The sequence below is a fragment of the Misgurnus anguillicaudatus genome, chromosome 22, assembly GCF_027580225.2.
Source record: "Misgurnus anguillicaudatus chromosome 22, ASM2758022v2, whole genome shotgun sequence".
Taxonomy (NCBI): domain Eukaryota; kingdom Metazoa; phylum Chordata; class Actinopteri; order Cypriniformes; family Cobitidae; genus Misgurnus; species Misgurnus anguillicaudatus.
In genome coordinates this window covers 51,683,872-51,710,036 of record NC_073358.2, presented here as the reverse complement: position 1 = coordinate 51,710,036, position 26,165 = coordinate 51,683,872, and the positions used below count along the sequence as shown (strand labels likewise).

General features: G+C 36.9%; 2 protein-coding genes across 2 annotated transcripts; both read right to left on the bottom strand.

The window, feature by feature from the left end:
• Nucleotides 1–488: 488 nt before the first annotated feature.
• vkorc1l1 (vitamin K epoxide reductase complex, subunit 1-like 1) lies at nt 489–12,614 on the bottom strand. The gene is made up of 3 exons (XM_055198210.2): nt 12,320–12,614; nt 6,642–6,751; nt 489–1,659 (listed from the first exon to the last, which is right to left on the bottom strand). Exons 1-3 carry the CDS (start codon nt 12,508–12,510, stop codon nt 1,433–1,435), a joined length of 528 nt encoding a protein of 175 aa, XP_055054185.2. The 5' UTR covers nt 12,511–12,614; the 3' UTR covers nt 489–1,432.
• A 3,535-nt stretch (nt 12,615–16,149) lies between these two features.
• Nucleotides 16,150–25,893, bottom strand: dhx33 (DEAH (Asp-Glu-Ala-His) box polypeptide 33). Its single transcript, XM_055198213.2, has 12 exons — nt 25,537–25,893; nt 25,073–25,233; nt 24,716–24,943; nt 23,252–23,422; nt 22,987–23,172; nt 22,796–22,907; nt 22,556–22,715; nt 21,911–21,999; nt 21,594–21,721; nt 19,557–19,760; nt 18,618–18,704; nt 16,150–18,536 (listed from the first exon to the last, which is right to left on the bottom strand). Exons 1-12 carry the CDS (start codon nt 25,742–25,744, stop codon nt 18,228–18,230), a joined length of 2,043 nt encoding a protein of 680 aa, XP_055054188.2. The 5' UTR covers nt 25,745–25,893; the 3' UTR covers nt 16,150–18,227.
• Between the last annotated feature and the right edge of the window lie 272 nt (nt 25,894–26,165).

Here is a 26,165-nt window from a genome sequence, read left to right as displayed (position 1 = left end):
GACACATGGTCAAAAAAAATATTTGGTTATTATATTTAGATTCTTCCTAATACCAAATAGCTGAAAGAAATCGGAAAAAAGACAAACCGAAGTTTGGGTCTTACTGTGGGTTTACACCAAACGCAAAGCATGCAATCGCATCGCGTTGCTCGCTCTAGATTACTCGCGAGATTTAACTTCGTGTCATGCGAATTTTTCGCTCGAGTTGAATATTTTCAACTTGGCCAAAGACCAAGTTTGTAGATTTTCAAAAACTTCCCAAGCCCTTGAATTATTTCCCCCAGATTCACAAACTTTCAAGGACGTGTGGGAACTCTGCTTGATACAAATTTAGCAGTGCAACTGGTTTTGTGGTCAGGGGTCACATATAAAAGTGAATTAATGTAGCATTAAATGATTTTACTGTAATCAATTAAACTGCACATTTAAATAAATTGGGCAGTCTTAGGACGGCTTTGAATGTCAACAAAATGTCATTTTACAAAACGTTTATAGTGATTGCAGCCTTGAATTTGTTTCAAGACTGGACTTATTTAATGGCAGATAAGAGTACAAAGAACAGCATTTGCTAAATTTGCAGTAAACTATTCCCAAAATAGTTTTTCTTTTGAAAACAATGGCTGAAAGTGACTGACATGCTGTAGTTCGGGACGTTTTGTTGTACTTTTCCGCTTTAATGTTTCAACAGTGAGACACAACCTAATATTTGGGAATATTGCTTTGCGTCAGCTATTTACAGAACTGCAAAGAAACACATCGTAAAAAAAGTAAAGTAGTCACAGACAAATCTGATCTACACACATACAGCTCACATTCTTCCATGTTTTCTGAGTGGTCCTCTTCCAAAACAATAAAAAAATCTGTAAACATAAAATTACACTTTCATTTCTTGGTTTTAATAATAGCGATCTTTTCTTCTCTTGGAATCAACTCTGCAAACATCACAATCATTCATGTTTACCCTTTATAAACCTTTAAAGTCCTACTGGAATCTGCTCGGCTCATCGGGGAGCAAAGACTCTTCCGGTAGATTCAAGTAAACAGAATCTTGACGTTTTCTCCGTTATTTTATTCCTTAAAGAAAGGACCATCTCTGCTATTTGTACTGACTGGTAATTTCTGCAAGTGCGTATCATTTTCCGCCTGATCCCTCGCACCATCGAACCTCATTTTCATCTCGGGGAAACAAACAAAACCGACAAGAAATTAAAACAGAGATTTGTGTTTCTGTTGCCAAATCCTTCCTCACAATGCAATAAACCGGTGATCAGTGGCCCCTAAAAATGACAATTTTTTTCAGTTGTTTTAAACACGACAGAATGAACATTTGTTTGGAAGCAAGGTCTCCTGGTGGCAAGTCACAATTTCAGAGGTTTAAGGATTTTCCCCACTTGTTTCAATGTTGTTATCCTTCCATGTGTGTTTTTTTAGTCTAGTCTCTCTTGGCTTGGAGCTGCTGTTTCCAGGCCTCGTTCAAGTAAACCAGTCGCTTGTAGTTCAGCACAAACAGGATGAAGTTCAGTGCGTATGTGGTCACACAGATGAAGCAAAAGTCCTTCAGGACAAAGTAAAGAATATAGCCCAGATAGAGTGAACCCATTACTGATGCGATGGATGTGGTCATCAAAATCAAAGCAGCCATAGCGCTGGCTGTTAAACCTGTACACAAACACACCAGTTAGTGATCACAAAACTCATCATACAATTGCATTTGTAATATTAACATACACACTTCTCTTAAAATTCAGATATGGGGGTACGAGCAGAGATTTAATCTTGCATGAATATGCACCAAATGGTGTCAATGCTCAGATACTGAATTTAATCCTAATTTAAATCTTTCCCCGCCATTGACGAGTTATCTTGTCCATTAAGAGAATACGCTCCTCTGCCAATGACGAGTTTTTACGACTATACACATTTCTGCTATTGTCATCTAAGTGACTATTATACACAGCTTATACACAACTTGCAACGTTTTTTTTTTTTTAAACACAGGGTCTGTTCATTCATTTGATATATTGTATGTTTATTTATTTAAAAAGACAATTTTCTGGATTGCATTTAACTTTAACATTAAAATTTTGAAAATGATAAAAAATGCTGGAGCTGGCTGGCAACTATTAAAAAACACTTGCGGGGAATGACAATCAATAAATAATTACTACAGCTTTGCTATATATAATTATAGTATAGCTTATACGAACATTATAATTGTATAATATAACTTACAGTATAATACTGTTTTGCATTTTATATCTAAAATACATTTCTATACCCTTTTTACAGCTGTGAAATCTGAATCTTAACAAAATAATTAAATTGTGGCCATGTAAGATCACATTAATAAAGAACTGTTATTGTAAAGCAAAGTTGCCAAACTAGGGTTTGCAAACCCATAGTGGTCCACAAAAGAATTGCAGGTGGTTCACGAGTCAATGAAAAATAAATGAATTACAATTAAATCATAAAATAATAAATAAACATATAAATAAATTAATTAACTCTTTCGCCGCCATTGACGAGATATCTGGTCAATTAAGAGAAAACGCATCCCAGCCAATGACGAGATTTTCTGTCTTTCCGCAATACCACTATTATCCACCAGGTGGCGCACTTCCGCAACTTATACAACCCGGAAGTAGCGCCTCACGTGAAAGAGAAAGAACTCTGTGTATGTTTTAAAGATCGCTCTGCATCTGATCTCTATCAAAAGACCTTCACAAAAATGAAATTATCTCAGCTTTTTACTCAAAATTGGGTGTTTTTAAAGAAACCTACCCATGTTTGAGAGGTGATTACAAGAGAACTAATGAAGGTAAGATGAAACTTTTTTCTTTGATTGAAAGCAGAGGGTCTGTTCTTTCATCTAATATATTGTTTGGTTATATATTTAAAGAAAAACATTTTTTGGAAGGCATTAAACTTTTGTGAAAATCATGAAAAATGCTGGTGCTGGCTGGCAACTTTTTTTTAAAACGCTGGCAGGGAACGAGTTAATAAATAATTAACCCAATAATGGGTGGTAATAACAATAAGCATTTTGAAAACTCCTGTTGTAAAAATAGGTAAACACTTAACAAAGGGTTTTAAAGACTGGCATCAAAAAACAAAGGCGAGTTTGGCAAATTAATGTAACTTAAGTTACTAAACAATAGACATGAACATTTGTGCGTTATTGATAGTGACTAATTTTATAAAGCTTTAAAAGGTCACACTGTTCAAAAGTCGAGATGCAATAAATGATCGCTTTGATTTTGAAAATCTTGTACTCAACCAGTTTATCATTTATTTCTTGTGAACAGCACGTCCTGTAATGGCAAACACCCAGTGTTGTAATGTAACGAAGTAAAAATACTTCGTTACTGTACTTAAGTAGAAATTTCACGTATCTGTACTTTACTTCGCTATTTAAATTTATGTCTACTTTCACTTTTACTCCACTACATTTTCTAGATAAAATGTATACTTTTACTCCGATATATTTTCACTAAGCATATTCGTTACTTGTTACTACAAAATAAAATCAGAAGAAATGTGTGCGACCTCAATAAAGCAGGTTTTAGCGAATCAGTGCTTCTAGATTGATTTACGCACGCTCGCACACTCAATAAGGGAGGTTTTGGCGAATCAGTGCTTCTAGATTGATTTACGCACGCTCCGCACACTCTATTTCACGCACACTCTTTTTTAGCGTAGTGTTGCCAAAGGATGAGAAAGCACAACTGTAAGTGCAACAAAAGCACCTACTGGAGGACCTCCCATTATCGTAATCGACCACCCCGACGATGAACAGGGTGAGAAAGCTAACGTTATACATCCGTGGCCGTATTTGTAAGAAATGTTTTTGTACATTGGAATTAAAGATTCCCGATTACCGAATAAAGTGCCTCTTATGCCTAGCGAAAATCACTTACATTTTGTCATTTAAAAACTCCCCGTCCAACCTGAAGAATCACATCAAGGTACTTTAAAATAATAGTTATTAAGTAAAGCCACAATGTCAATGTGATTCAACATTAGTTATCATAAGCCGTATTAGATAATTATCTGTCTAATGTGATGGCCAGTTTTAATAAACGTTAACGTTACACCGCTGATTTTCCCATGGATTTATTTAATTCACAGAGAACTCTCAACTGAAACACGCTTAAATGTTTATGGTAACATAGCATAACTGCCGGCCAAATATTCCCTCCGGTAGGCTAATGTTAGATTGAGAAATATTTGTTAAAAACATGTTAATCAGTGGCAGGTTAGAAAGAAAGTGTTAAGGACTATATTCACGTCTTTAAAAGCATCATACGTTTTGTCAAACTTGAGATTTCCTTTTATGTTAATTAACTTAAAACTCAGTGGTTATAGGATAATGTTGTGCTAATGTTATACATTGTGAATGTACGCTTGCATTGTATCAAAGTCACAGTGCTTTCATTGCCACACAACGAGTTGGCAATTTTTTCTTAGTAGAGCAGCTAACTTAAAGGGATACTCCACTTTTTTCTAAAATATGCTCATGTTTTGAAAGAAATAAGTTATAATGTATATTTCATTTTTACCTGAAGTTCATACAAAAGTGAAATTTCTGCTTTTTTATTTGATGTCAGCTCTAAAAATATGCTGTTTGCTCTTCTAACTTAAGAGAATTGTGCCTGAAAAGTGCTGGAAAAGACAGATTTTTATTTGATGATTGAGATTAAGAAGATAATGGGAACCCTGAATATGCTTTACCATAAGAAAGCCACAATAAAGTTCACAATCAAAGTTCTAACCGCTTGCTTTTAAAAAAAAAAACTTTTTTACTTTTACTTCAAATACTTAAGTACATTAAATATCAGAAAATTACTTTTGATACTCAAGTACAGTATATATCAGATACTTTAAGACTTTTACTTAAGTAATATTTTAAAAGACAACTTTCACTTCTACCAAAGTCTTTTTCTAGTACAATACTTGTACTTTTACTCAAGTACTGCTTTCTAGTACTTTATACAACACTGCAAACACCAACACAATAAAAACTAAACAAATAACCACTAAATTAAATAACCAGCTTTGACTTTGTGTAAAGCACATCAGTCGATCTCACCCAGGGTCACCTCCCTCTATGTCTAGGGTGGGTGGGTGTGTCTCATAAAATGGGCGTGGTCTACGTTTTGGGAAGCTTGACCTTTTCCCTACTCAGTCTTGTGTCAATCCCTCTCTCTAACTAAACAAACGTTTCTGGAAAAATCGTGCTTGGCATGGGGGGGAGTACAGATCTGGTGTTTGACATCATTGTTTTACCTTTCATTTATTTATTAATTTTAAGGGCGTTTGACTTCGTCTTTGCACGTTCCACTTGTGAACACTGGATCTGTACTTCCGCTTACGCCAAGCGTGACCTTTCCAATGTCACTACGTAATGCATGAAGTCATGGTCGTGCATCACAGAGACAATTAAATATGAGTATTTGTAGTTAAAAAGTATACATTATAAATATTTTTTTTTTAAATGACCGATCTAAACCGTTTTGCCCCATTGAAGTCCACTATACGATGAAAAATCCTCAAAAACCTTAATTTCTTTTTGACTGAACAAAGAAAGACATAAACATCTTGGATGATGGGGGGGGTGAAAAAAATGATCATGAAATTTTACTTTTATGGGAACTTCTCTACTTCTTTAAAACACTGCTTACATGGTCATTCGATTTTAAAACTAAAACCATTGGTTGTATGTAAACAGCCTCTCCGTTCATTCAGGAAATAAAGGATAAAGTAAGCAGTTAAATGTAAAACAGGTTCTGGGAAGTACAAATTGGTTCCACGTTTGTAACCGTCCGTTTTCCGAGTGACACATGAGCATTATTCTGTAACAGTTTGGAGAAAAAGCTCACTGTGTCATGACCCTTCACACAGATGCTGATGAATACGAGTCAGCAAAGCCCACGTCACCCCTGACGAATAAGCTGGACATGGGTAAAAAATCCTCTACTAGTTATTTAACTGCTGATGTTTAGTTAACCTCAAACACACAAACCTCACACTGTATTTGTTTCTATTTAAATCGATGTGTTAAAAAAGAAACAAGTTAATACTCTGGCTAGTACCAGACCACATCTATTAACCATTCAAACAGAAATAATCTACCACTTTGTTCAAATAAACCTACACGCAAATCACACCTGGAAGTGTTATCATAATTCTCACATTAAGAAGTTTGTAGGTACAGACATTCATTATAGGCATTCTTTGCAGTTTATCCCAAGGATTTTTTTTAACATTTATACCATTATCGGATTTATAACTTATCAACCGAAATTTAGAAGTGTACCGATGATGGACACTTTGGCTATATCGTCCAGCCCTAGCACACAAGAATCTACATTTTAAAGTAAGGATCCAATTTCAGAATTGGAATTGATTTTTAATTCCCAACACTACTAGAGAGTGCAGTAATCTTTTCTACTACAAATTACTTCGCATTTAATCTCCACAAGCTAAAATCAAATATTCGAACTTTAGTCTGTTTGGGACAAGGCATAAAATAATTGACAGCAATCAATATCAGCCAAAATATCTGTACTGCTATTATCTTGCTCTCCTACACGTTCATCAGTGTCTGTATTATAGTGTACTGATATTAATGAGACTCGTACCCAGTAACAGTTGAAACACATAGAAGAGAATTCCATAGACACTATTTGGCTGATTTAATGCGCTGTCGTTCCCAAAGATGGATCCCAACAGTCCAAATCCTCGACCCCACCTGTGGAGAAATATGGAAAAAAACAAGTCATATAGATGCAGTAATAGAAATAAGAAAAGAGATTAGATCTATAAATATATAATAATAATGCTTTAAGCAGTGGCCTGGACGTTTTCAGAGAATACGAACCATAAACTGTAAAAAAAGATGGACGACGCTTTCTTCCATTGTAATGAACTGAACGTAAAATGTACAGCGTTAGGTGCTGACACGTTACGCAAAAATGTCAATTTGGATCAAGGGCATGCGCAGAAGGAATCGTCCGTGGAGGCGGAGCTGCAGAATCAACCATAGAGACAGAGCGCAGTTATGCAAATTTGAAAACCACGCCCACCGGGGGGGAATTCAATCCAACCGTCTCCATTGACTTTGTATTGCGAGAAGCCGCCTCCTTGTCATTTCTGGCTTATAACAAAAAACAGAATAATGCCTAAAAGCTGCTGTGTGACAATATGTACAGCTAACAAGCCAAAAAAACAAACAAATACGTTTTAATAAGCTGTCGACCTCAAAAAACAAGCGTTTAAAGACACAAAAGTGGAAACAGACAACTTTTCATAGTAATACTATTAGTAGAACTGCGTCCACTAGGGGAAAACTAAGTCGGCGATCCACTTTTTTCTCCTTAAAGGCTGGGTTTTGCGGCTCGACAGCTTGTGGAAGCTTGTTTCTGGGTTCTTTGGCTTGTTGGCTGTACATATTGTCACACAGCAGCTTTTAGGCATTATTCAGTTTTTTGTTATAAGCCAGAAATGACAAGGAGGCGGCTTCTCGCAAATCAAAGTCAATGGAGACGGTTGGATTGCTTGTTGGTTTTCAGGTTATGACGCGCTGCGCTCTGTCTCTATCCGCCCAGAGGCGGAGCCGCGGTATCAAACGTCCGCCCAAACCCTTGCACGCCAATTCAACCACACCCCTCAAACGTCTCATTCGACAGGCTTTGACAAACTAATTTCTTCAGTGTGAAATAAAACAGAAGTCGGAAATTACAATCACATGTCATAACGACACGCGCCATTTCTATAGCATCAAAGTACTAGCTAAAATGAAATTTATCACAAAAATGAACAACTGAACATATATCAGTGTGATAACAAGTAACAATTACCTTAAAGAACCAAAACCATATTTCGGAAAAGTGTAAATTATTTTTTTATTTTGACCCGAGTCCCGTTCATTCGCAAGTAGACAGCGGAGTTTACGACTTATACTGCAGGGGGCGATGAAAGCAGCTACACTTTTCAGGATGTATGAGGCACACCAGATACAAACACATTCAAGAAGAATCTCTGGCCCAAATCCAAAATAATTCAAAACACAATGATGAAAACATTAGCATATACCAAACAGTGTCTCTCTTTATCAATGCTAACAACAGTTTCTGTCACAATATCTTTGAGATTGAGTTTAGAAAAAACATAAATATTCATAAGGCCGGAGCGTTACCAACAAATGACTTTTACTTTCTAAAGAACTACAACAGAGCAAAAACACTCCAAACATACAACGGCATGAATGTAAACATAAAAAAACAAAGATAACAGTGTTATACATTTCTGCAGCTGAACACATGCAAAATGCAAATGTGCAATAATTACATCACTTTGTACAACACATGTTAAGGGATCACGTTACACTTTTGATTCCACTGACCTCCATTCATGTGAATGCGATCAAGTCTCAAGATTAAGTCTGAAGACTTGAGAATCACTTGAAGATATGTGACCAGAAGAAAACTGGTACGTCACGGTGTGCCCTTTCTCTCTACTGAAAAGCAAAGATGGACGAAGCCCTCCATGCCCATATTCGCAGTGACCGCCTCTTGACAAAGATGTCATTTTGTTGTTATCGTCTGACTGTCTTAGGGTCAGGCTTGCAAAGCTTAGTGACAACACATAAAAGAGTGACAGTTATAAAAAAACACATTAAATGCATATCAGGTATCAATGCATTAACCGTGTGTTTCATGTCATAACTGAAGAGGAAATGTGTGTGACAGTCTTAAGTGGAAGTTGCATTACCTCACTTCCTGACAATGTGTTAAGCCTGGGATACACTGCATGATAATTGGCTGTCCCAGACGAAAGATTGCCATCGTGAAACTATCGTCGCGATTTCTGTGATCGTGGCTCTCCATCGGTGGTCCTATGTCGTATCAAAGACGGCCGTTTTCCCGGTCTTGCGTTCAAAGATAGCCTACGATAGTTTTCTGGCAGTGTCAGAAATTTGGCATGATCACCACACAGTGTGTTTGCTGCTATGACCTGCGTACCGGTTTTTGTTTACCACGAGCGCATGCTGGTGACGTTGCGCAACGTGTGACACAGCCGCCGAAGCTTCCGTGTCATCATCGTATAGTCTACATGCCTCTCGTACCCGAGTTTAAACGATACATGTCGCACAGTGTGATAAGGTAATGATCTTATAAGAGGACAAAAATCATGCAGTGTATTCCGGGCTTTAAAGATAGACTAAAGCCATGCAAAAAATCTTTAGGTCAAGATTATATCTCGTCAAACATGTTTCTGGACAGGTTTAATTGAGGCTGAATAAATACATCACTAATTCTATTTTACTTTATTTACAAACAGATTAGTAAATTGGTGGTGGGATTATGGGCTGGTCTTTATCATCAGCTCATATATTCATAAGTGATGTGTTTTTATAATATAGTGTGATTTCAACTTAACATTTTGCAGTTGTGTTAAATTACTTAGTCCATTTTGGTCACCACTGTTGATATTGTTTATAATGCCTGGTCAAATAAACACATAACACTGGTTTATATTTCATCCCTCTGTTTAGTTAGGTGCATTTGGGTTATATCAGTGCAGCCATCTAAATCCTTGACTGCCAAACTTGACAGAAGAATTCAGTTTTGCATCCAGAAACTGCAGCGAGGAATCTAAAGCTGCGTGCACACCGCCAGCAACCAGCGACTTGTGCATTTTAATGGAAACTTGGCAACTTCTGGTGACATGAGCAAAAGTCACCATTGGAACCAGTGAAGGAGGTGGTGTTTACCTCATCGGTCTCTCATCAGTTACTGATAGGATGGTTACTCACAGGGGTGAAATGGATCACAGTTGATCCATGACCCATATAGAACCCACGGTTCGGCTTGCATGCAATTGGTGGATTAATACACAAATTTAAATAGAGAAAGTTTATCATCTGTGTGTGTTTTAAAGACTTGCAAATGTTAACACTCAAGTGATTTTAAATAATTTAAGCAGAAAAAGGTGCTAAAGTGAGCAGATGCGATTAAATGAGCTCCATTCAGATGTGATCATTCTGTATGTAAATAAAATGTAAATATGATAAAACGGTTATGTATGTGTATGTAAATAAAAAACCGGCTGATTGAAAGGTAATAAAAGCATAACAGTCATAATTTTTCCCACTCCCTTTTTTGATCCAAAAAATTATCCGATTCGTGCCTCAAAAACTGTAATGCGATCCGAACCATGATTATGTGATCTGTAACACCCCTAGTTACTCATTTGTTTATAATTGTTACTAGGACAAACAGTATTAGGACCTCACTAAAGAGACTTGCAACTTACACCGACAAAGTCCCTGTCGGTGTGCATGCAGCATAAGTGCAGCGAACAAGTCTGATTCACATTACATTAAGCCTGATACCATCACATCAACAAGCTGAAATAATTCTGCGCTACAAAACACTGCTTCTAATCGCAATAGTGAATGTGGTCAAATTCATACTTCAGCTTTACGGCAAAAGATATCGATCAACTCATGCAATCTGATTATTACAAATGCATGCACGTGTAAAACGCTGGTTCACTTTAAGAGTCAGACCTAAAGCCTGATTGTGTAACGTTACAAAAACCTTCACCCCACCGAAGCTTGTTTGGTTGTTTTCCCCAAGGACCGCTTGCTTTATCAGAACTTCCCACCGAGCAACACGAATTGGGAGGTCTCACTGTGAGCAAACACAATGCAATCGCCTGGTCCTATGAACTCATTTTATAGACTCTGACACGCAAATACACAGATCTTTCTTCATGGTAATGTCCTCGTTATCCTAAAGATAAGTTGGCATATCTATAGCTTGGCAGATAATGTAAGAGACACTATTAACACAAATTAGAACCAGGTTAAAAACGTGTTGCATACATCAACGTATCAAATATATTAATAGGCAGCATTATATTATAACCTAGTAATGTGTTTTTTATCTGTGTGCAGTCAGATACTTATCATGAGATTCTCCTAAAAGTGTGTCAGCAAAAAAACAAAACAAAAAAACAAGTAACAATTCACATGACTGTCATTGCTGATATATCTGCATCTTTATATCTCCCAAAACAACTGATCTTGTTGTTCCCACATTAGAGAAGTTAACTTTACACTAAAAAGCCACTTTTAATACAAAATGCAATAAATATATAAATTATGTAAAAATCTCGAACACATAACATCCCAGCCGGCATTTCAGCGGTGATTGGCCGTTGAATCAACGTCAAGGATAGGTTGAATCACTTTTTGATTTTACAAATCGAATCAACGTTGAACAAACACCTGACATTATTTTACCCATATTTTAATGTTAATTTTTAAGATATTTATTAACATTTTGCAACCGTTTAGCACATTGACATTATTTCAACCATATTTCAACGTTAAAGGTCGGTTATATGCCTGGTATGATGGTTCTCAAAACATCATTGATCTGTCACTACATACGAGCATATAAATAAAAGTGCACTAAACATAACTGCTGAAGCACACTATTAAGTTATTGATTTAGGGCGCATCATGCAGCTGTAAACTGCGAAGTGTGTCATAAATCAATCATACTGATTTCAAAGGTTACAAAAACCAAAGTTAAATCCTGACTGATGCAGCTCACTGTATTTTTTATCATATGAAAACAAACATTAAAACCCTACTAGGTGACTTGTGTTGAAGTTAACAGGGCTCATAAACTACATATATTCATGAGAAATACACACTTTTGGAAATTTTCATAAAGGTGTCAGTTAGCTGAAGAGGAAAATAAACCAACAAATTTTTGACAGAGTCACGCATCCGATTTACCAAATAACAGAACTAAAGGTTTATTTATTCATTAAATAATGTGAAAAATCATTACTAGAATTATTGTAAATTCAGATAGATCAATGATGTAGAACTCATTCACTCATTAGCACTGTTAGCATTAGCAGCTATTACACTGTGTTTCTGTTCATATAACAAAAGCCCCATACAAATACAACTAATAAATATCAATTTAATTTTCACACATTTATCTTTGCGTTTAACCAGACCAGACCAGAAGCTTTGCCTGAAAAGAGCGTAAATAATTATCTTGTAATTTTTAAAGATTTACAATCACAGTCAGTCAGCGGCCCGGTGCGTCTCAAATCCTCACGCGCTCCCTACTTAGACAACACCGTCAAGACAGCATCACAGTTTTATTCAAACTTCTACATTGATGCTCAAAAACATCAACACAAGTCTGAAACGACACGTCTACAACGCCCACATAGGCTGTCTAGGTAGGGAACTCGCCGGGTTTTGAGACACAGCCCTCTTTCTTACCTGGACGTGAAGACTTTGGAGCAGCTAACCGAGCTGCTCACGTCGCACATGGCGCGGTAATTGGTGTCGCGGGTCTTTTCCTGTTCCACATGAAAAGCGTAGAGGGACAGCAAAATTCCTGAGAGACACACAAGCAGCCGCACTATCCTCTCCCATCGAGGGGTGGACACTCGCAGAACGGGCGCCGCCATTTTTTCCCCGGCCTTTGCAAGAGCGCGCGCAGCCTCCCCAGGCTCAACCGTTGGGTGCGCGGCAGGAACAGGGCTGGGCGGGCGACGTGGAAAAGCGTCGGGACGTGTCATACTGAAAGGGGGCGTGGTTAAAGAGCGGATGCGTTTGTTTCATATGGCTGGGCGTGGTCCGGTCAGCAGGGCGTGGTCACAAAACGTCTCGCCATTCCTGGGTCAGCGGGGGCCGGGTCGTGTAGGGGCCCTTTGTACTCGGAGAGGAAATGAACTAGGCCTGATTTATTGGATTGATTCTTCTTTTAAATAATATGTAAAAATAATATGTTTAATCAGTAGATTGTTGATCAAAAGTTATAAATGATATTGTATACGGTCACTGTCATACATGATTTTGGCAGTGACCCTGGAGATATTTGTACACAAATACAATGAATAATTTAACATTACATAAATAATTAATGAGTATAAAACGTATTATAATAAGAATTATTTTAAGTCATCTTGATGGTTACAAGTCGTTCATGTGGCTTTTGATAATGAATTATGACTCTTTAACTACCCGTGGATTAACCATTAATGAAAACCATGCCTTGATATTATTACACAGAGTTTTATTGTTGCTTAAATAAAATGCATGACGCACACAGTTTCTGCATGTAATAAAAGTGCATTTGCAATGCTGTGGTTTCTCACTATTGCAGACCAAACCTACGCTGATTTAAAGGGGACATTTCACAATCCTTTTTTTAAGATGTCAAATAAATCTTTGGTGTCACCAGAGTATGCATGTAAAGTTTTAGCTCAAAATACCATATAGATAATTTATTATAGCATATTAAAATTGCCACTTTGTAGGTGTGAGCAAAAATTTGCAGTTTTGGGGTGTGTCCTTTTTTATGCAAATAAGCTGATCTCTGCAATAAATGGCAGTGTTGTGGTTGGATAGTGCAGAATAAGGGGCGGTATTATCCCTTTCTGACAGGAGCCAAATTTCAATCTCCTATTTTTACATGCTTGCAGAGAATGGTTTACCGAAACTGTTACTGGGTTGATCTTTTTTTACATTTTCTAGGTTGATCGAAGCACTGGGCGTCACATGTCATGTCAAAATATTTATCTGCTGCAGACACTTCAAAGGGTTTTATGATAAAAGAGACGATTCATAAAGGCCAACTTATGTTTGAGTGCATTGTTAAAGTGTTTTAGACATAAAATGCAGAAACCACAAAAAAGCTGCAGTTTTTCATAGACATGAGAGAATGTATTACAATGTACTGAAACTAAACGTAAGTGTCTATGTATTATAAGCCTGGCATGTTTAATCCTTACAGGCACCTCAGTTTTTCTTTAAAAAAGATGCTAATAACATAAAATAAACAACAGCAATGACACACCTTGGTCACCCCACCCCTAGACACATTAACCTCTTGTTAATGTAATAGATTTTGTATGCATTGTGTCTTTGTGACACAAGAAGTACACAATCCATTTCTTACAGAAATGCAGAATTCGTAATGAAAACAGGAAAGAATTACGTGCTTGTGGTGTTAACTTACATTTCTTGTGCATATTTAATGCACAAAACGAAAAGGCCAATGCGGAAGAGTATATAGTGATGATGAAATATCACACAAGGTAAGTGTGTTCGACTTCATGCGGCGCGAAAAAACTGACAGGAGGTTTACATCAAAATACCGCGAGAGCGATAGAGAAATCATACTAAAGAGTTTACTTTCGACTTGCTCTCGCGATACTTTGATGTCAGCCTCATGTCAGTCTGCGCAGCGCTGCACGATATCGAACACACCTACAATAACAAGAGCGCTCCGCCAATCACACGACGAGATTTAGAAACCACGTGACCTAGAGGTTTAAAAAAACGAGTGACATCACTGTTGTTTACTCACAGAAGACAAGCGCAGCGAGGTGTTTGCATTGGAAACATCATAAGCATTATTAGTCGGATAAACATTATGGCGACTGACATCGACCGATTGGTGTCATTTGAAGAGGCTCATTATGATCAATATGAGTATTATAACCTCGAGGAATATCACGGCCATGCCAGAGGAAAAGGCAGAAGTAAGAGAGAAATTGGACTGAACACGAATCGCCATATCCCTGCTGGACACGAAAGAAAAATCACAGAAAAACTGCACAACAGTGAAATGAAACGCAGGAGAACCAAGAGTGCATCGTCTTGATCCAATTAAAGCAGGTGTAAGTGATATTTTGTGTGTTTCTTTAAAAAAAAATTTTGCTTTGCACACTCGAGTCGTTGCTGCAAGTCGAGGCGAATCCTTAACCTAGTTTACATTGCAAGCAACTGCCATTTATGCCATCATCAGATTGCATAATATTTTCTACTTCTCCTTTTTATTTAATAATACTGACAACTTCTGCTTTTAATGTTATGGAATATTTGATGAATAAACATTAAATGCACATCTTTGGTTCTGTTGACAGTTTGTCTAATGCTTTGTTTTGCATTACAGATGAAGACTGGACTTTGATAAAAATACCGGATCGTGGTTCATTTGCTTGTTTTGCTTTTTATTGACCCTTCATGAAAGACGATACTGAACACAAGTGGTGGCGTCACTGGGCTTAAGACACGCGCATGCGCAACTGTTCCACATTCTGCTGCTGTCACGTGACCCGCCTGCTGTTAGAAGTGTTGACATGAAGCCTGTGTGTTTGTTTTGGTGTTAGCCTTTTTGGAAATGTGCTGTACACATGGTGTCACATCTTAAACTTTATAAATAAACTGTGTTGAACTTAGAAAATGATGTGTAAAACAAATCTGTAAACTTATATAATAAAGAATAAGATTATGGTAAGTCGTAAATAAAGAGTGTACTTCTCTGTTGTTGCCTCATTATTATGAGTATCCACATACACATGTAAGCATATTCAATGCATACATTTCTGTACCATGTCTTGCAATTACGTCATTTGCCTATTAAAGTGGCTAAGGTTTAAAGGGGTCATATTATGAGATTTTTCAAAAGATGTAAAATAAGTCTTTGGGATCCCCAGAGTGTGTATGTTAAGTTTTAGTTCAAAATACCCCACAGTTAAATAATTATAACATGTTAAAAATTATTTAATGAAATGCAAACACTGATCACCATAATGGTGGTTTGTTGAAATTGAAACTTAATTGTGCTGTCATTTATTATTTTCTCTCTCTGCACTAAATGGCAGTGTCAGTGGTTGGATAGTGCAGATTAAAGGGCAGTATTATTGTAATAAGACTTGTTACCTATGTCACAAGTTACCTAATTTTTAACATGCTTGCAGAGAATGGTTTACCAAAAAAGTCAGATTTTTACACTATGACCCTTTTAAAGGGATAGTTTAACCAAAAAGAAAAATTCTGTCATAATTTTCTCATCCTCATGTTGTTTTAAACCTGTATGAATTTCTTTCTTTTATATATTCATAGAGGTTTAGATCAACAGTTTGTAAGATATCAGTTTGCATCTTTTTACAGTTTGTAACATCTGTTTCTACACTATAGTTCTGTGACCTTCATAAATCTTAAACTGTTGCACATAAAATAATTTATAGACTACTTGTCCTAAATTACATACTAGAAACCCAAACATGTAAGGGCTCAGATGTAGACCGGGACACACATTTGAAAATGTCAAGAAGGTTTATTGCACTTTACTTATTTAAAGACGGCATCTGAAGTATTTAATTGTGTCATTTATAGTGGGCACATCTGGTTGGTTACATTTTATGAACAAATCAGGAGGAAGACATTCCTTTGGCTTTTTTAATATTCACAAATTAATAACAAAGGATTTAATAACAATGAGATCAAGCAGATACTCCTTTAAATAAAAAAATCTGTGATATTCTGTAATATTCATACATTTGTTACTTTTACAAACAAAAAAGCTTTCTTGCTCATGCTGTAATGGAAAATATAAGTACTAATATTAAACATCTGCACCGGTACGCTCTGCGTATCATAAAAACCTGAGTGAGCAGATTCTTCTGATTTCATGCACATCTAAAAATACATGATGTGTTGGATATGATTTGTGAAGCAAACAAAGCAGTATTACCTATAATACATGTGTGCATATTATATGCTTTTTTGCTACTTGTAATACAAAGTGGCATGCATTTTATTATTATGGATAATAAATCAATCAAATCTAGATCAAAATGCCAAGTCACCTGCACTGTTTTAATTTTACAGATTTTCCACCGGTTTTTGAAATACAGTTATAAATACAGAAATATACTGCAAATTTACATATCCACTGTAAAATTACATGAAAAACACGTTAATGTGCATATAACTGGACTTGGCATAGAAATTTAAAACAGGGCTTATAATGTGTTTTACAATAGATTACAGCTTTAACTTTGTTTCCACATGCTGTGTTTATAGTCTAATGGCTAACATTGTATTTCTCTAACATGTCTAACAGTTGCTTTTTTTTAGGAATCTAATGGTAATAGGTTGGTAAAAGGTTGAAATAAACTACATTTTGCAGTCAGTGTTACAGTACTTATGCTTCCAAGTTAGGAGCAGAACGTATACAATATCCACCTAGAAACTAAAGAGTAAACAGCAAATGCTACAGCTGTACATCTGCAGCTAGTGAAAGCCCAACATTTATTTAAAGGAAAATTTCACACAAAATTGAAATTCTGTCATTATTTTCTCACCCGCAAGTTGTTAGAGATCTGTATAAATTTCTTTGCTTTGCTAATCACAAAAGAAGATATTTCTAATGAAGCAGATCTGGGGCACCATTGACTTCCATAGGAAAAAATAATACTATGAAAGTCAATGGTGCTCAGAAATGGTTTGGTTACAAAATATATATTTTTTTGTGTTCTGCAGAGAAATATAAACAGGTTTAAAACAACATGAGGGTGAGTAAATAGCTACGTTTACATGGACACTTTTTTGTTTCAATCAAAATAAAATCAATTAGATTGATGAATCCAAACTCACTGATAACAGAAGTTTCATTTTTGGCTGAACTATCCCTTTAACTAAAGTTGCACCAACATCTGAAATCTTCACATTCTTAGTTTGAATGCAGATTAATAATCATGGAATGGTCTTTAAAATGTGCTTACTAATGTAATGGTTTTATCTTTTACACAGAAGGTAAAATATAAAACCTTGTTATACTGACTGCAGTTTCATTCAGAAACATTAGTTTCAGTCTTCACCCGATCAAATTAATGCTGATTCAGCTGGAACAAACTGGAAATCCTTTCTACAAGTTTGCTGAACCGGGATGATTTTTATACTTATGATCCCTGTAATAAACTGGTTGTGAGAAACAAGCAAGCATTCTAGACACAGTAAAGCTAACTTTCATCTTCATCAGTTTGTAAAAGTACTGCAGAAACATTCATGACATCTTTAAATTGATAGCAAATAGAAAGGACTCGCTTATAGAAAAGTTTTAGCTAATAAAGCTCTCAAACTAGTTAAACTCTTTAGCAAAACCGCCAAACATGTTGCATATTTGCACAAAATAGTGCAATCCCTCAAACCCCAAAAGCAAAGTCCAAAGAACATCCACTCCATTGTTGTATTAACAAAATACATATTGTGAAAAATCTGTCGCCTATGGCTCGAATAAGTTCATGCAGTCCGTTATAAATATTCAGGAGTAATAAATGTGACGTATTATTATGTGTCCTCCAGTCTAAAGTTTCCCAGCGCCTTTAAAGGGTTAACTCTTGGTAGCGCGAAGCTTACGGCGGAAATACTCTGGCGCGGCCTCCTGTAGCCAATCGGAATCCACCAAACACAGATCCCTCATGTAGCACCGAGACGTGTGCAAGAGCTCATTAAAAACCACGTATGCCGGTTTGGCATGAAACAAGACGGATGAGGGATGAATCGCCACGGACTGATGCGTGTCGAGAGCAACGTAACTGCCGTCCGGCTGCAGCTGTGCGGCGTTCGTGAACAAACCGTGAGCCAGACAGCGGCGGACATTCGCCAGTTCTGACTGAGACGATTCCAGCTTCATGTTCATCTGAAGAAAAAAGATATAATGTAATCATGCAACTTTGGTTACGCTTGCATTTGATTTGTTTACTGTGCTTGGCTCGCATACCTTGATGCAGATATCTCGAAGCTGGGCACGAACTTCAGACACAAGCCCCATATTCCTGCTGTTGACAAAGTTCTCTCGACACCATTCCTGTTGCAAAGTATGGAAATAGACACAGTGTAACATACAGTTCAAGATATGCAAATGATTTAGTCCTTCACATCTATGAGGTTATAGGAATGTAAAGGTTAAATTGTTTAAAAATAGTGCAGATGAAACACAAGATGTTGTAAACAGATTTTGACTGCTTTTGAACATCCAAGTCTTGAACTTCATTTTAAAGGTGCAGCGTGTAATTTTTAGCAGCATCTAGTGGTGAGGTTGCGAATTGCAACCAACGGCTCAGTCCACTGCTCACCCATCGCTTTGAAACGCATAGAGAAGCTACGATAGCCACCACCGTAAAAATGTAATCGGAGACAACTTAGTAAAAAAGTTTGTCCATTAAGGGCTTCTATAGAAACATGGTGGAACAAAATGGGGACCTCCATTTAAGGGTGTATGTAGATAAAAACATCTCATTCTAAGTTAATAAAAACAACGGTTAATTAAATAAAGGTCTTTAAACACCCCTAAAAATATAGTTTTGTATATTATTTTGCATTTCTGTCAAGAGATCCTTTTTAAAAAATTACACACTGCACCTTTAAAGCCATAGTTTATCGAAAAATGTTTCATTTTGTCATCATTTACTAACCATCAAGTTGTTCCAAACCTGCATGAATTTCTTTGTTCTGCCTAATACAAAGGAAGATATTTTAAAGAATGTTTGTAACTAGGCCGATCTGGGGCACCATTGACTTCCATAGGAAAATAAATACTATGGGGGTGAATGGTGCCCCAGATCTGTTTGGTTTGGAACTACTTGAGAGTGTATAAATGACAAAATATTAATTTTTTAGTGAACTAAAAACTACAATAAACAGGCCATAAGATTCGTACCTTGTTGCCACTGACTTTCTTGAAAGCCCTGTAGATATTTAGAAGGGTTATGTGGTCGCCCTCACTGGAAATGAATTTCTTGCGTACGGCGAGGACGTCGTCTCTTCGAGCGGGAGGATTGTAAAGGACAGAGTCCACAGAGAGCAAAGAAATGATGGTCAAAATCTCTTCAGTACAGCTGAAGTCAGGAGAGATCAGGAGAGTCTACAAATAAACACGGAGAACAAACCAAACTTTTATTATTGCTTCACTAAGAATTTAAAACACATTAGATTATATGTTGGCTCATATACATTTTAATTTTATCAATAGCAACATGCATGCTTAAAAAACATGACTATGGGGTGGTTTTCTGGAGAGGATTTAAGCATAGTCCCAGACTAAAATGCATGTTTGGGCAGTCTTAACTGAAAGGGTGATTCTCACGAAACCATTGAAACACCACAGCACTAATGATTTTAGCTTTAAAATGTGTAATATAGTAACATTAAAAAGCATCAGAATTAACACAATACTGTGTTCTAACTTGCACAATGTGTGATTTCAACATAAGAATTTATAATTGTAAATTTTATCTCATTTTCTGCTGAAATTCTCATTACCGCAATGTGTCCGGCTGTGTTTGAACATGCGTTATGTTGTAATTTAATCAAATTAACACAAAAATATTAAGAAAAGAAATAAATGGATGTTTTGCTAGACTACTTTAGATGACAGAAAAAATATTTACTGAATATTCATGTATAATAATAATGAAGAAAAATTAGGAAAATGATGTGTCCATGCCTGATGTTCTCATCCTCCGCAACACTTTTTGAGAACAGTTTAAGCACACATACAGAATTTTAATAAAGTTTGATTTTGAGTGACCAAGCACATGGACCAGTTACTTCAAGATGGCTACCAGGTAAGATCATTTTTTTACAGTTAATTTGAAATATTGTCTTGTCAGAATGCTTACACCACATTTTGATTATCATTACCGCAACAGATGCTTATTAAATGTTCATTTAATTAATAGAAGCATAATACTTTGATATTAAATGCATGTGCAGAATCTCCAAATTATGTTCTTTCAGGTTTGTCATGTCATTTTGAAAATATGTCAGTGTTGATGTTTTCTAACTGTTGTGGTAATGAGATTTTTTAGGACAAATTTTTTAAATTATGTTACAAAAAGTGTTAAATGATAAGTAAAAGTTTTTAAATTAATGTTCCCATTTACTCCAGATTTTGTTTTTCAATGTCTGGTGGGAAAAAAGTAAATTTAATTTAAAATAAAAAATGAATAAAATTTTCATGCTTGACATTTTTAAAACCAAGTTTTCGTGAGAATCACCCGAAAACAACTTGTGCTCACATATCTTAAAATATATAACTGACCTTGTTTTGTCTAAAGATGCACACATGTAATAATTGTGTGTAATGTATGTTTGTAAAAACTAGTCCTGATATATCCATGGCATAGTCCAAATCATGTCTGGGAAACTGCCCCTATATGTAAATATAATACATTTTGCAAGCAATTTTCTAGTTTGCATTGTTTTCTTTTTGTCATCTGCCAGTCCAGGTAATAATAAGTTGGATTTCCCCCATCTAGTGGTGAAATTGTATTTTGCATTCAAACAAATAATGCTCTCTAGTCTAGCACCTTGCTTTTTCAAATGCATGTTGCAATAAGGTAGCCGTTATGTACTCATTTCCTTGTACATTTCAGCTGGTTCACGTGTTCTGAACGAAAACGTGTTGTGGAAATGCATTACGCTAGGCTAGTGCTTTTTGTCCCTCTGCTATTACAGTTTTTTAATTTGGCGGAATGAGATGGAAGCCTCTTTGGACTTACCCGTTCAATGTAAGTAAAGAGAAGAAATTCTAAGCTTACAAAGAAAACTCAGATCATTGGCAGAGGTCATTTAACACCAATGAGGACATATTTATAAATAAAGACATTGATTTTAACTAATAAAATACTTTTTTAAACTACACATTGTCCGTTTAAAAGCAAAACATGTTCAGTTTTATAAACCGAAATCTTACTTTTGAGAAGCGAGGCTCTAGGGGGAATGAAGCCATTTTTTTTCCCAGTGGGGTTAATAACACCTGCTCATCTTTTCTGTTAACGGCCCCCAGTATGTCGAGCTGCTCCACTGCCTTTTGCATCGACTCTGTCCAACCACAAACATACAACTCTCTGTATTATTTAAGCAATAAGGCATAAGAGACTGTGTTTATCCTAGATACAGTCATGGATGAAGTTGGTATGCATGACATGTACTGTTTTAAAACACAGCACCACTAAACCATATTGGTGAGGTAGTACTTGATGAATTAGATTAGTTAGTCGTTAGTCTTACCAGGTGATGGTTTAGACATAAAGTCAAAGTTCAAAACATCAGGAACTCCTAAAGCCAACAGCTGCAGAATTACACTGGCCAAATTACACCTAAAGTTATATAGACAAGACAGAAATATCATCAACAAACTCACACTCTTTATACATGTTAAGACTTTACCTCCACATCTATGAGGTTACAGGGATTTAAAGGTTAAACTATTCAAAAGTCAGACTGTTTATACAGACTAAAAATAAAAATAGTACAGATAAAACACAGGATTTTGTGAAGAGCCACTAAAGCTGCTTGAACTTCATTTTAAAGGGATAGTTCACAACAAAAAAAAAGAAAACTCACCCTGAGGTTGTTCCGTTCTTTTAAATACCATGCCAACGTCTATGGCTATATTCATGGCGAGAATAAAGTCTAATTATATAAAGTAGAACGTTTGTAACCAAGCAGATCTGGGGCACCATCGACTTCCATAGGAAAAAATAATGCAATGGAAGTGAATGGTGTCCCAGATCCGCCTGGTTTGGAACAACTTAAGGGTGAGCACATGAAAAAAATTTCATTTTTCGGTGAACTACCCCTTTAATGCCTCTTTACAGCTGTGACATTTAAACTCAACAGGCTCATACATTTACATTACAGTAAGTTCTGCACCTCTGTATTTCAGGAACAGTCATGCTGGCAAAGTTGTCAAACTCTTCTTCGGTATAAAGGCGGTAACAGAAACCAGCGTCTTCTCTCCCAGCGCGACCCGCACGCTGCCACGCCTGAGCTTTGGAGACCCGCTGCACGGCCAACACCTCCAGACCACTGTCTGATTGATATAAACGAACAAAGATCAGTTTCCCATGATGCCTTTATACAGCAAGTGTTTATCCTTTCTAAGAGTTTTACCTGGATTGTAGCGTTTGGCTTTTACCATCCCTGTGTCGATGACATATTTAATACCAGAGATGGTGATTGAGGTCTCGGCTATATTTGTTGACAGAATAACTTTCCTTGAACCCTACAATGCGCAAAAAGAACTTGAATTATTTTTATGTCAATTCAAACAGATGATACGAGCTAGACACATCCGTCCTGACCTTAGGCGCAGGATGAAAGACCCTGAGCTGTTGAGTCGGAGGGAGTGAGGCGTAGAGAGGGATGACCGTCATGGGTCCGCAGGTATCGGGCAGGTGTTTGGAGATGTCTCGACAGGTGCGTGCCAACGCTTCAATCTCCTCCTGCCCCGTCAGAAACACCAGGATGTCGTGAGATGGAGGAGCTTCCTTTAATGAAACACAAACTTTAGATTGTTTAGGGAATGCATGTGAACGGTAATAAACATCTCTCATCTCTCATACTGACCTGATGAATTTGAAAAACAGACACCAGTGCTGCCTGCAGATAGTCAGACTGAGGCTGCTTGGTGTAATAGATCTGAATGGGATGCTGTCTGCCCTCCAGATACAGAACTGGTGATTTATTGAAGTACTGAGAGAACAAATCCACATCCATGGTGGCTGACATCACTAAAATCTAAAGATAAATAACAGCCATTTAGTCCCATTTAAAACTTGACTCTTCTGTAGTTACATCTGTAAGACCGGCGGAAAATTAAAAGTTGCGATTTTTTTAGACCGCTATGTCTAGGAACTATACTCTCATTCTGGCGTAATATTCAAGGATTTTGCTCCTGTAACATGGCTGCAGCAGGCGTAGTGATATTACGAAGCAGCCCTATCACTGCGTGATATCATTGCGCCTCCTGCAGCCACGTAACAGCGGCAAAGTCCTTTATTATTATGCCAGAATGAGAGTATAGTCCTAACCATATCCTAACCACCGGTCTTAATAAATTTGCAACTCTTTGCAAATTTTCCGTCTGTCTTAGTACATGATATAACTACAGAGTCGAGTTAAATAGGAAAAATATCAAAACTCTTTTTCTTTTTTTTACCGCAATGCTAATGGTCTAATCAGATTCAATGGATTATGCTAAGCTATGCTAAAAAAGCTATCAGCCGAATGGATTCTAAAACGGTAGGAATCAAATGTTTAACTCTAAGGGAGCTGGAAAATGGGTATATTTTCATAAAAAGTGGAGTGCCATTTTAAGCGCGAGTGATTTACATGTTAAGTCAATGCAAGGATGCTAGACATCCTGCGGTGAGATTCGCGCAAATTGAGAGTTTTGTGCGTTTGAGATGAAAAATCTAAACTTTAAATATTTTAAACATTCTTTGAATATAAATCTAAATATTCATGCCATGTTAACCAATCAGGAGCTAGCTCTAGTAGTGCCGTGATTATAAGGACGTAGCAAGCTGAAGCACAAATACAGAACAACAATGGAGGACAAAATCATTGTTGCTGTACGACACATCTTCGTACTTTTATAGAAGCAGGAATAAAAAGGATCTTGCTTGGACGAAAGTGAGTGAAGAGGTCGAACAATCTGTTAAGATGTAAAAAACACTCTTTACTCAATTTGAGCTATATATATATACACATAGAGACTACAAGCAAGCTATGCAGGCAAATTGAGCATATTCACGTCTGAATTTCATGCACAAATTATGCAAATTTCACAAGCGAATGAGAAAAGTTCCACGAGCAAATGACAAAAATTTAAGGAGAAAATGATGTGAGTTAACTTAGAATGTTCAAGCTTCCAACTATGCACAAATAGCACAATTTATTTGCTTCATTCACTCCTGGTGTGAACACAATTACAAAGTTAAAGAAAGTTGTCCAGCGGTGCTTGCAAGACGGCAAATTAATAATATCAATCAGCATTGCATTATACTTTGAAAATAATCAGAGTCAAACCTTTAGAGGTACTTTGTTTTGTTCTGTACGTTTGCGCTGGGCAGATTTCGCAACACCGAACAGCACATCAGTGTGTACGGTCCGCTCATGAGCTTCGTCCAGGATCACCACGGTATACCGCAGTAATAACGGATCACCTATAGCTTCTCTTAACAACATGCCATCTGTCATAAACTTCAGCTTGGTCTCGGATGACGTGACGTCTTCAAAGCGGACTGTGTAGCCCACCTGAGTAATAATAGAGTTAAATAAAAGATAACAACAAATTAACCAATAAAGTACTGCAATGAATCTATTTTCAAAAATATCTATTTTAATCAAATCGTTTGAGTGTTTATGTGATAAGTGAGTACACACCAGTTTTCCCAGCTGAACTTTCTTTTCTTCTGCCACTCGGCCAGCCAAAGAAATAGCAGCCACCCGGCGGGGTTGTGTTATTGCAATGATGCCCTGTCGCCCGATGCCAGCTTCATAAAGATACTGAGGTATCTGTGTAGTTTTACCTGAGCCCGTCTCACCTGTAACAAGATAACATTGTGGTCACTTGTTAGTAGTATTTGATAAATCAAGCATCTCTATTTCTCATAGTTAAGAATGGTTTCAACAAAACCCAAACGCTGCATTACTGCTGAAGTAAACACAGTGTAACACTACAACAACTAAGAGCATTATGACATATTGTTACAAGAAAACAAAATCACCCTAATAAACAATAACAATAACTAAAGTTAGTAAATGGTAAATTTGACATACAGTATACATCGACATTTTGAAAGCTATCAACCGAGACATGAAACTAAATTTCTTTGCATGTTTCATACCGATGAGTACAGCATTGTTCAGTTGTCTGAGTTTATTGATCAGTTGTGTTTTCGCCTGGTATATGGGCAGCTGTCTCCTCTGCGCGTCCACGCTGGCCGGTGCGTAACCCGCTCGTGGCAGAAGCATGCCGGGCTTCTTATCGAGGCGAAAGAAGGGAGACCCCGGCTTGAATCTCTTGGCCGGAGGAGGGTCGGGGTCGTGGGGCATGATCTGCAAGAAAGCCGCGGCAGTGTGTACTCGTCTCGCTCACTTCTAAGGGCTGATTTCGTAAATAAGAGACTGGCGGCGGAGAAGACTCGCACTGCAGTTGTTTACATCACCTCCCCACGTGGCTCAGAGACTGGTGTCGCGCGGCAATGACGTCACCGCATACGACTTTTCGAAACGCTTTTTTTATTCACACAAAATATGTACAAAAATCGAGAAAACATATACAACTCATTACTCACAAGGATATATTAAAAAGAAAACAATTTCTGCCAGGAGTATTGTAATATTATAGTTTATATTATAAATAACGGATAATATCTGCTAAATTGTTCGGTTAATAAATGCTTTATTTTTATTTTAATACAATATTTTTTTCCTATACATTTTTTGTGTATATTTAGAAAATTTCAGATATATA